General features: G+C 40.3%; 1 protein-coding gene across 1 annotated transcript in view; it reads left to right on the forward strand.

Annotated features, from left to right (window-relative positions):
* The first annotated feature begins 4,127 nt into the window (after window positions 1-4,127).
* The window catches only part of NEDD9 (neural precursor cell expressed, developmentally down-regulated 9), a 117,179-nt gene continuing 108,780 nt past the window's right edge, over window positions 4,128-12,526 (forward strand). The window contains exon 1 of the mRNA XM_054591897.1: window positions 4,128-4,203. Coding sequence (XP_054447872.1) covers window positions 4,192-4,203 — 12 coding nt within the window. The 5' untranslated portion in view covers window positions 4,128-4,191. The remainder of the gene's footprint in view (window positions 4,204-12,526) is intronic.

Genomic DNA, 12,526 nt, shown 5'->3' on the forward strand with positions numbered 1-12,526 from the left:
TGCAAAGTCAATCTGCAGAGGTAAAGGAGGGAGGCCAAGAGCATTCCCTTCAGATGGTGCCAGCTTTCTTCATGAAGCAGGAAGAGAGATTGCCTATTGAGGCTGACAGTGGAGTTTGGGATTGGAGCTCAGTAGAGGAGCAGGCAATAAAACCAGAGACTTGAGGAGAGCAGAGGAAGTCTGAAATGGCCCTGTGCATAACTGACAACAGCCAGCTGTGTCTAGATTCAGCACCAGTGCATCATTACAGAGGAGGACACATTATCATTGTAATAGAAAAATGGGAGGATGGGAGGATGAGCTGAGCAGGGAAACAGATAAGGGCTGCCTAACAGTAATAAGGGCCCAGAGGGCGTTGGTGACCATAAGTTTACAGTGGCACCATCTGCAGGGTGTGTGGTTTTTCCAGCAATGCTCAACAGATGGGCGATTGAAGTAGAGAAAGTAAACAATTGAGTTCATCTAGGGCTGGGCTTTGCCCAGGAGAGTGCACTAAAAAGAGAAAGCGGCAAGGAGGTTGGGGATATTAGTAAGAGGAAGATAGCTCAGGGGCCCAAGTAGGTGGAGAAGGAAGTGTGAGGGGTGGAGGCTGTGACTATTTCTGCTGAAGAGGTTGGAGCATGTCCTTTGTTTTCTTTTGACCAGAGCACATGGTTATTACTGCCTCCTGGAAAAACAGATGTTACCAGATGTGGCACGCAAATGAGTTGCAAGCTGATGGGTTCCCCCAGCTGATCTTGCTACTCTAAGGTGGTCCTGACTGGTCCCAGCTGAGTAATTTGGCAAGTTGTAGCCAGTGCTGCCCCAATTGTCAGAGCAAGCTCTGAAGACATACATACCCCTATGAAAAGATTTCAATATCAAATTCATATTTGGTATGTTTGTTCACCCTTAGGTCATTCTGCTAATCTGAGTTCTTTTCAAATGCTGTAAGGGCCAACCCTGTTTATTTGGAGTTTATTACTTTGAGTTATCCAAAGCTACGGATTTTCTCTTAGCTACCAAATTTAAAATAAAAATGTGGGTATTATCATGAATATTATTGTTATTATTATTATATGCCTCTACTGGTGCTATTAGCAGACAAGTTAGAACTCCAAGTTATTAGAATCACTTTGGTATTTTGAAATGCAAATAAAAGAAATTTTAAAAAAGAAAAGAATTTTTTTGGTGGTATACTTAAAATATTCCTAGCACAGACTAGTTAAAACTAAGAAAAAAATACCAAACATTTTCAAGAACAGTGGGAACTCATACCATGATGGTGAGAATATAAATTGGTACAACCACTTTGGAAAACAGTTTGGTATTTTCCATTAAAGTTGAAGATGCGCCTATCAATCATCCAGCAACTCTGATCCTATGTATATACACAACAAAAATAAAGATCTATTTAGTAGTATTATTCATATGGCCTAACACTGGAGACAATTCAACTGTTTATCAGTATTAAAATGAATGAATATTCATACAATACAATATGATACAGCAATGAAAATTATAGGCTAAAACTATTGGCAACAACATAGTTGAATTTCACAAACATAATGCTTACCGAAAGTAGCCAACATAGAAGAATACATATTGTATGATCTCTTTATCCAGAGTTCAAAAACAGGGATGCAGACTTAAGTGGGTAAAATGTAAAGAAAGGCACAGAGAAGATTTTCATAACAAGATAGTTACCTTTAGGCAGGTTCACCCCTAACATTTGTGGGGCTTTAATGGAGAACTTCATATCATAGGCCTAAATATTTGAAGTTGTAAATTTAACTTACCAACTATGAAATAAAAGATATTCTACCCTCCTACCTTGACAAATATATCTTCCTGGCAAACTGGAAGAGCAGACTGGACCTCAGAATTCTTGGGCTGCTTAGAGCTTCTCACTGGAACATGTGACACAAGAAGATGTGTCCCCTAGACCACAGGGCCATCCACCTTCTCCTCCCACCCTCTGCTCTACTGCAGCGAGGGCCTTTGCATTCATGCATGTGCATTCCCTACTCCTAAAGTCTAACCTTCATCCACAGCCTCCTTCAAATATCTTCCTCTAGGGTACCACTCAGGAAGGAAAACCTGAAGAAAAGGCCCAGAAGACCTTCAAGTGGGTGCAGATGCATTTGGATGAGGAATCCAGATGTCCCTGTGTTTGGCCCATGGTTAGAAAAGGAACTATGGGTCCCAGATGGTCATGGGCTCTTGGGTGTACAGACTCCTCTCCCCTTGAAAAGGGACATAGCTGGGGGAAAGCTAGAAGCTCAAAAACACAAGGCACAACACAAGGTTCCCTTCATGGGGCTTAGGGCAGTACTGCACATACAGAAAAGAAAGGGTTTTTATTGGGAAAGGCACCTAGAAAACTTCTAAAGTCCTGGCAGTATTCAGTGGCTTAACCTGGGTGGCAGTTACATTTATAACAATTTATTAAGCTCTGCATTTTTTTATACAGTTTTCTGTAGGTATGTTATATTTTACTATAAAGATTTTATGAAATTTCTCTCTATATGTATTATTCCTTGTGCTGTAGTTATGGGATCCTCACAGACAAATCCACTCTTAGTGACTATCTTTAAGCTCAGACATGCTATGCAGTTGAAACACCTCAAGTTGTTAATCCCTAAGGGCATAGTGGACAGAATGTCAAAAACACAGTAATTGTCACTGCTGATCCTGTTCAGCGTCTGGGGCCGATATTCCTGGGTGACCATCGTGGAGTTCAGGCAGAGCAAATGAGTCACAGGCCCATGTCCTCTTGCCTAGCATGGCAAGTGCCTCAGAGGAGAATTCCTTTTCCCCTCCTTAACCACAGTTATAAATGCTGTGTTTGTCACACTGAAATTACTGGAGGCTGTTCCCATTCTAGTAGAAGTGAAAGGAGACCAACTCACCATTATCCTGTTTGGAGGGCAGGTCTAGGAAGACTTCCTTTCCCCATCAGGGCAGATGGATAGGTCCATCACCCAGTTTGCTGAGTTTCTACTATGTGCCAGATGCAAGCCTTGTTTTTCTGTCCCACATTTTAAAACTTCGTTTAGTTGAACTTCTTTTCATTCTTGATAGGAAAAACATTTTTCTTTTACAAATGTTCAGCATCCTACTCCTCAAAAAGACTTCTGTGTGCCCCACATGGTTTAAGTATCAGGGTTTTTCTAAGAATATATATTTCAATGAAGATTCATATAGACACACACACACACACACACACACACACACACACACACACACATCCCATCCCCAAACCGAACTTAATGGTTGTGAGATGGTGAAAGGGAAGTGAAAAACTAAGAAGTACTGACCAACCAAAAGCCCAGTCAATTCTTTTCTCCCCAAAAATCAAAATCTGGCCTTTGCATCTAAGCTGTTTCAAAGCCACGTTGCAAAACATCTTCAAAAAGCAAAACATGGATAGAGCTCAAGTGACCTTCATTAGCTGCTGCTGAGAGGTAGAATCAGACATGTTGGGGGGGCTTCAGAATGATAAAAGTAGCAACATACTTGATTAGTTTAAAGGGAAATAATGAGGCAGTGGGGTGGAGGAGTGAAAAAAGTTTTTTCAGTGACAGAATGAAAGTTGTGGATTACAGACAAGGGAGGATCTCTCACTTCTCCCCTTCTGCCTGAATTAGAAATGCCTGGCAAACATCACCCAAGACTCCTCCCAAAATTTACCTTCTCCCTCATTTGTGCTCTCACCAGACTCCCTTCATTTTCCACCAGAGTGCCTGTGACATTTTATAGCATTGCATTTTTTGGTTCTCCCTACTAAACTGTGGGTTTCTGGAGAAGAGGCCAGTATTTTATATGTCCTTGAAGTTCCAGCTAATGCATAGTAAAAGCTCCATAACTGCTTTTTTTGATCACATGAATGAATGAATGAATGAATGACAGCTTCCTTTCATGAGAATATGGATTTGGCTTTTCTAACTGCTATAATGCAATCCTTAAGTGATGAAAAGTGTCTCAGCCTTTCCTAGAGTTTACCCGTTTTCATGATTTTAACTTTTTTTTCAGGTTCAGGAAGCTGTGAATTCTGTAATGTCATATGCAGGCATGAGGACATCGTGCAGTCTTTAAAGTAGAGTTATGAAAAGGAAGAAACTGGTCAGCAGATGAAAATACTGGACTTGCCCTCTTCAAGATCCAGAGCTCCAACATTCCTTGGCTTAAAAGAGAAAATCACCTGGGAAAATGTGGGCAAGGGTGAGTACTGATGAAAAAAACATACTTCTGGTGTGATTGCGTTTTGTCCAATTCAACTCAGACAAATTCCATTGAAACAATAATACAAATGGCATTCTCTTCTCATCCAGGATAGCAACTAATATTTGAAATCAAAAGGTTGATTTTGGGCCACAGGTTTTTGCTGTGTTAGGTGAACTTTTTTCTTTTAATATTTTATTTATTTATTTTTAGAGAGAGGGGAAGGGAGGGAGGAAGAGAGGGAGAAAAACGGTGATTGGTTGCCTCGTGCGCGTGCCCCGACCAGGGACCAAACCCGCAACCCAGGCATGAGCCCTGACCAGGAATCCAACTGGCCACCTTTCCATCTGTGGGGTGACACATGACTGGTAAGCCACACCAGTCAGGGAAGGTGACTTTTTTTTATATGGATACACTGTGACCACAGGAAATCCTCTTCCATTCAGAAATCTCTGGGGAAGCAGTCTTCTGATATACAGCTGGAACATTCTTCTTAGTATAATTAATATCCAAGCAAGTCTGGACCTTATATTCACTGAACTAACTCAGAAGCTGAACTCCTCGGTGACGGATTAGCCAGCTCTCTGGTGCCTCCTTTCCCTGTCTGCCAGTTCCCTTTAAACCATTCCCCTTCTGTTCAGCCATTCCAAAAAAAAATCAACTTGTCTTGGGTGGCAGTTAGGATTAAAAATGGTCAATTCTCCTGTCTAACTAAGGCTCTCTAATGCTTTTGTAAAAATTAAATAGAAGTGATATGTAATTGCACCTATAAATTGACTTCTAAGGGAGGCAGGCAGCATGGTATGGCATGGTGGCACAGGGGTCAGGCAGACCTGGGATTATGTCCTCACTTGGGCACTCAGCAGGAAAGCAACTGTGTACCAGTTACTTGACCCTTTTGAATCTCTGTTTCCAAATTTACAAAATGGTGATGGGGGATTATCTTGAGAATGGAGGGAAAATGAATATAAAGTAACATATGCTCAAAAGAAAAAAGGTTAATTCCTTATTGTGCTCAGATCATTAATTAGTCGTCTGTATCCCATGGAGAAGTAACCATCAACACAAAAAAGAAAGTACTGGACAGTCCCGTGATTCCAAAGAGGGCCTGGTTGCATTTGGAGGGGAACAGCTATAAGTTAAATAAAATGACAAATTTTTCCTTTAAACATTTTGATAAGTGCTCAAGGAATTTCTGTAGAAGTCATTAAAACCCATTAGTATGCCCTATTACTGTGATGTTTTAAAGTACAGCGATTACCTCTTAAAAATCCTCCCTAGTCCTAGAATTCTATGACAAAAATCTCTCACAGAAGCAGACACTTCAAAGGGTTTAACCTACCAGATCATAAATCCAAACAGGAACAAATTACATTTACTTGTGATTCCTTAGCATGAATATTAATTTCTTAATGAGGAGTGAAAAAAAAAATCTCTTTTCATATTTTAATACCTATTGAGCCAGTTTTATTGAACAGAGAAAAGAACAGAGCAGAGTGGAGAAAGGGTTGGGGAGAGAAAGAAGCATAACATTCTATGAAGCAAGCCAGAATTCCATTCCACATGAGTCCCTGAAATCAACATTAACACTGTGTTATTGTTATAAATACATATTAATTCTCAACTTTTGGTATTCTATCCCTGAAAAACAGACAATTCTACCACCTAAAATCTTTAATGTGCTTTAGGATTATCTATGTTCAGAGTCCAAGGGTTCTTTGAGATCATTAATTCCATCACTCTTGGGTTTTTTCACATTAAACTTTATTTCAATAGTCTATACACACATCCTTGTAACTTCATGCTAGACTAAGTAGAAGTAAATATTTGGAAATTATTAGTATCACCTAATAAAAAGGAGCACTTATTCCTTGTCATCAATGCGTCCTAAGGATACATTCCTGCTGTTCTATTGGGGGCGATATGCTGGTTAAAAATATGGACCTGAAGCCATGCTGCCTGATTTGAACCCTAACCCAGACACTAACAAGTAGCATGACCTTGAACAAGTTATTTTATGTCTCTGTGCCTCAGTTCCTTCATCCATAAAATAGGGCTGAATGTGCAAATTGCTTAGAGTTGTGCTTTGGCACATATTCATTGAGCATAAGCCCTCAGTTGAGGATTCAGTGAAACCCAGAGTTCTACAGCACAGAAAAAGTAAAGTACATGCAGCTAAAAGAAATTACTAAAGGAAGGTGGCAGAAACAGAGTGTGAGGAAAGGCCTGCTGAGAGAATGGGGCTGCGGGAATCTGGCTCAGGCTAAACTTCATTGCTCCCCTGAGCTCCCTGATGCTGGGATTTTTTGGTTCCAGCAGCAACAGTGAATATCCCATCAGGGCATGGCCAGCAAAATCCTTTGAGAAAACCTGTGCTTCCCTCATAAATACTCTTAAAAGTGAGCTCCTTACAAAAATAAAATAAAATAAATAAAGTATTCTTGGCAAATAACAGCCAGTCCTGAGGTAACTGCAAATACCGCTGAGAGTCCGTGATCACACCTGGAGAGCCAACTGAGGGCTGCAGGTAGACTGGCCCTTTGCAGCCTTCTTCTGCCTTTCTACATGAATCAGTGGTGCGGAGGCAGCTGGTTCCAGTTCCCCAGACCAACTGCACTCCTGCTTCTCAGTGAGTTCACCCAGGTAGCTTGATAATGGCCATAGTAAGGGTATTTACACTACAGAAATTTGCAGACTATACATCAGGGCAGTTTGGTTTTGTTTCATTATCACAAAGCTGGTAGTTTAACAATTCCCAACGCACCACTGGGGATGATAAAGAGGCTGGCTCCGAAAAATGGAAAAACTGAAAGAAAAATTTTTGAAACTGTAAAACTTTTTTTTTTTGGCATTCCTTACTCTCCCCTTTTATACTAAGGCAGGAAGCTGGCAGTTGAATATAGTCTGTTGTGGTTAATCTAAATTAAAAAAACCAGACTGAACTATTGCCTCACAGAGGGCCAGAAAGTATTGACTGACAGAAGTTGAAAATTGTGTCCTTTTCTCCCATTAAATACAAGTTCACCTCATGTCCAAAATCGCTACCAGACTGTGTACTTACATCTGCCATAGGCCTGTGATAAATGTCCTAAAAAGGAGACACAATAAACTGGAATAATTCATATATTCTTTTTTCATCTTTTAAAACATATGATTTTTCTGACATATTTAATGGAATATGATGACTCTATCTACTGAGAATTATTACTTTACTTCCTTACACCTAAATGACAATTTAACCTGTTTCTATTTCTATATTGCTCTGTAAGAGTAAAGATGAAAGAAAAGGGACAGAAATGAAGAAGTAGCTCTAACCTATACCTTTATGAGTTTGATCAGTCTGCCCCAACAAATGGCCACAGACTAGGTGACATAAACAACAGAAATTAATTTCCTCACACTTCTGGGACTGAAAGTTCAAGACCAAAGGTGTCAGCAAGTTCAGTTTCTTCTGAGGCTTTGTTCCTTGGCTTACAGGTGATCTCCTTCTCACCATATCCTCACCTGGCCTTTGCTCTGTGTGTGTCTGTGTTCTAATCTCTTTTTAAGGACACCAGTCATACTGGATTAGGGTATATGTTAACAATCTTATTTAATCTTAATCACCTCTTTAAAGACCTTATCTCCAAGTACAGCCACCCTCTGAGATACTGGAAGCTAAGATTTCAATGTATGAATTGGGAGGAAAGGGAGCATGGGGACACAATCCAGCCCATAACAAGGCCTAAGCATAAGCATAATTTATTCACAGGAAAAATTTAACAACATCACAGGTTGAGTTCCCAGAAGTGAACTCTGGAGGGATGGAGATTTGGATGCAGGAGGTTTATGGGGAGCACTCTTGGAAACATCCACAGGCAGTAAAGGACACAGGACTAGGCAGAGGGAAAGGTTGTCTATAGTACAATTATAATACAGACTCTGAATGACCCATGGGCCCTCTGCTGTCAGGGTGGTCCATCAGAGTTGTACAAAATGAAACAAAGGGGCTGGTCTTTTTACCCAAACCAGACATGGGATGTGGGCTTTCCCAGGGAGGAGGCATGATGTGCATTAAGAGGCTCTCTTCAGCTGAGGACCTACTCAGGAGAGGATTCAGTTGAGAGCTGCTAGTCACCAAGTTCTCAGGAGCTGACAGAGTGCTTGAGACAAAGCAGGGTCTCTAGTCAGTACACTGCAGTGTCCATAACAGAAGTTCCCCAAGTGAATGGAAGGACTTAGAGTTGTCTTCTTCAGAAATTTCTCATAATGTCTCTCAGTAGTTCAAAAGGCGACCTATTTATTATAAACCCTCAAATATTTGGTCCATGCTGGACATATAGAAAACACCCAGCAAGATGGTCAATGAGTTTGGCTTAGTGGAAAAGATATGCTCTTTGGAGCCAAAAAAGATATGGGTTCAAATCTCTGCCCTGGTATATATTAGTATTTCTTACTCTCTCTGAACCTACATTTTCTCCTCTAAAAATTGAGGATAATGATACTAACTTTGTTGGACTATTACAAGATTTAGCGGAGACAAGTGTATTTGAAAAAATAAATTAATTTAAAAAAATAATAAAGAGGTGTTTAAGAGAGCGTCCTGAAAAAAAAGAAGGAAAATACATACTTGGAGTGTCTGATACAATGCTTGACACACACAAAAATAGGCATCCAGCAAGAATTAGTTCCCTTCCCTTTCTTTTAGCAAATGGTTAATTGGTAGTAATCAATTACAACCCAGAAATAGAGGTTTGATCTCCTGACTTGAAGAATGTATCTCAAATTCTGGTGTGATCAGCATCACCTGTAAAGATTGTTAAACTAGACTCCTTGGCCTGCCTCACAGTGAATTTTATTTAAGGATCTAGGGTGAAAACCAAGAATGCACAGTTTTAACCATCTCCTTGAGGGTTTCTGATCCTTAGAAAATCTTAAGGCCCCAGGTCAAGGCTGTGAATGTGATTTCAGTAAGATTGGGAGACCAGTGTTTAGAAGATGCCAGAGGTCACTTCCACTTCCCTGCCTTGTCATTTGTTCTGTTGATGTGGACATAATGAACACATCAAAAAGACCTCTCTCCCTTGCGTAAATACTTTGTATTCCAAAACTAAAATGTGCATAAATTATGGCAGGTAAAGAATCAAACTAATGCTTCTTTCTAAGATGTAGTTTTATTGAGGTATAAGTTATAACTACAAGGCACTCTAGGGCAGACAGGAATTTTCAAGGGGGTGGATCCCCTGAGCTTGTCTGGAAAATGGAAAGCATGCTCAAAGATGAAGTGTCCTGCCTGTGTGGGACTCTTCAGGCCCGCAAAGAGGCACCTCTGGATGGAGATTGAACTTTCTCATTTAAATCAAGTAAAATTGAGCTCCCTGGATGGGACTGCTGAAGGCTTTCTGTGTTTGATTATAGGTCCCAAAGCCCAGCTGCATTGTAGAAATTATACTGTCAGAAAGACATTGACCAAGGTCCAGAAAGTAAACAGGAGCTGGAACACAGAAAGTGAGCCCTGAGCATAGACGGCTTTCACATCCCTACCAGACATTTTCCCTGATTTAACATGGGCCATGTGGTTTCCCAGTGTCTTCTGTGGCTTCCTTTTCCCACAGAGAGGCCTCATTTATTCTAAAATATGAAGCTTTGGGAGTTTCTTGAAAATGGTACTTTCACTCAGTAAAAATATGTCAAGATGAAAATGTTATCTGTGAGAATTCATTCGGAAAAAGGACTAAACTAAGAATGTGAAAGTAACAGTCTATTTTCCCCAAATGATCAGTATCTCCCCAACCTAATCAATTTCCATGTGACAAAAAAAGATTTCTTGGAAAAGCAAAACAAAAATATTGTATTACAATCACCAAGAAACTTAGAGTAGCTCTCTACTCACCATCTCCATACAACCATCACAAGTGCAGAAATCTGAGCTTTTTTGTTTCAGACCCATTCTGAGTTTTCTTATTGATGAAGGAGGTTTCTCTCATCATTTTTCCCACAATTTGCCTTTATTCTAGTTTTTTAATATTTTATTTATTTTTTTAGAGAGAGGGGAAGGGAAGGAGAAAGAGATGGAGAGAAACATTAAAGTGAGAGAGATATCGCTTGGCTGCTTCTCCCACGTGTCCCGACGAGGGACTGAACCTACAACCTAGACAAGTCAAACCAGAGGCATTTTGGTTTACAGGACATCCAGCCAACTGAGCCACACTGGCAGTCGGGGGGAGAGGGGCATGGGCAGGGGGAGGTTGTATTCTAATTTTAAAAGATTATTTCTCCAATTTTAACCAGGGCCTTATAACACACACAGAGTCACTGTTACACTAAAGAGAACCATGCACTTCTATCCTTGAAGTGCTGTCCAGAGTCCCCTCAGTCTTTACGCTGGCTCATTTAGAGAAGTATCTTTGAGTAAGAAATCCAATTAAACAGTAGGTTTACATCTAATGCTTACTTCCTGTGTTCAGCTCTCTTTCCGCCTCTCCCTGTGTTCTGCCACTCCTTCAAAACACAGAATTTCAGAGCTGAAAGAACACATGAGTTAGGATAGGACTGCAGTAAGCTGCAGTAACAAGTAAACTCTAAAATCTTAGGAGCTTAGTACAGCACAGTTTAGTTCTTACTCCTGTGACAGTCAATGCGCAGCTATCCTCAGGTATTAATTTTCTTCCATCCTGGGGCCCCACCTTGTCAGGGTCCTTTACTCCCAGCAGTATAGATAGGAAGAGACAGGGAGCAGCCCAGGAAAGTGGAGTCAATCATTTCCATGAGGATTCTATTGGCCCAAAGACGGCTGAGAAATGTAGAGAAGTGCAAAAATGCTAGTAACATTTGCCTCAGAGAGACCTTAGGTGCCCTTTGCTTTCAACCCTTTTAAGTTGTGATTTTTTTTTTAAATTGAAGCAACCAAGACCCAGAGAACATAAGTTACACACAGCTAATTAGTGACAATTCAGTCCAGTGCTAGCCACAAGTCCTCTTGTCCATTTCTATTAATTCCAGAAATCTCAAGATACAGTTGGAGCATTGTTTCTAGAACTTTCCAATCAGGACTCCAGGATGGGGAGGACTATGACAACCCTTCTCAGAAACCCACAGTTCTGGTGCTGTCCTCTCAGTCCAAGAGCTGGACAGATGAATATTTCAAGGAGCAAGTGCCAGAAATAAGCCCTAATTACAGGAAATGCTTCTTGGCTCCTAAGGGATATAAAATTACTTTGTGGAAAGTCAAGAAAAATAGAAACAGAATACCCTGTAATACTTTGTTCAGAGGCCAGAAGTCACCTATTAAGGTTACATTTTGTGCTTGATTCTGACAAGATAGCTGGAAGGGTGGAGACAGAATTTTATAGGGAGAACAATTTTGAATGATGTTCGTCTGATTTGCAGCCATTACATTGGTTCATAGAAAATACATCCTGAAAGCTTGTGTTCTTCATAGTTGAGATCAAATGTGAGAAGAAACAGACTCCCAAACAATACCTGATAAAGAATAAGGAAATGAGTGCAAGCAAGGACGGTCTCCTTGGCGGGTTCCGAACGCTGTCTGGAGAGCAGGGCTTCACTAGTGGCAAGCACCCCTGTGTGCCAATCTGGATAAACCTTGGCCTCACCTCTGACCATCTACATCAATACCTATTAAACACTCAGTCACATCCCCATTTTTTTTAGGTCCAATTTTATCATTATAAAGGTTGTATATCTGGACTTTTTTTGCCTGAACTTTAAAATGTTAATCTGGGTATCTGACATTGAGTAGTTAAAGGCTGCATAGTAGTTCTCTTAGTTTTAAGGATCTTAGGCAAACTATTCAACATTCTGAGATCTCCCTTCTTCCACCATAACAGCTAGGGAGGGAACAAGAAATAAAAATTGCATCTGCCACTGGAGAATTAAGGTGTTGATTTAATCTAAACATTTCTTATCACATAAAATCAAGTAACAATGATAATAGAAATTAGATTCACAGCAGTGCCAGATTACATTACTTTATTTAGCTGCTTTTTCCTAAAATATAATCACAATTCATAGATTTACAGATCAGATATTAAAATAGCAAAGAATTTAATCATATATACCTTCATTTTCTAATCTTTCCATCTCATTCTCTTCTTCCATGTTCACTGTTCCCCCTCTTTAAAAGAAATTTTATCCTTATAAGTTGGGGGAATATTGTGCCCATCTTAATTGACAGCGATATTGTGGCGAGTTAAATTAATGGGTTTACTGAATCACAGGTTAGTTTGTGGCCAAACTTGGGCTCAAGTCAATGGCCAGAATGGGGAGCAGAAGGGATGGAAGCAGGCCAGGAAGGTATCTCCAAAACCTGGAAATAAGTTAGCTT

This window comes from Pteronotus mesoamericanus, unplaced genomic scaffold (assembly GCF_021234165.1).
Source record: "Pteronotus mesoamericanus isolate MK-2021 breed Mesoamerican mustached bat unplaced genomic scaffold, CSHL_Meso_final scaffold_31, whole genome shotgun sequence".
Lineage (NCBI taxonomy): Eukaryota > Metazoa > Chordata > Mammalia > Chiroptera > Mormoopidae > Pteronotus > Pteronotus mesoamericanus.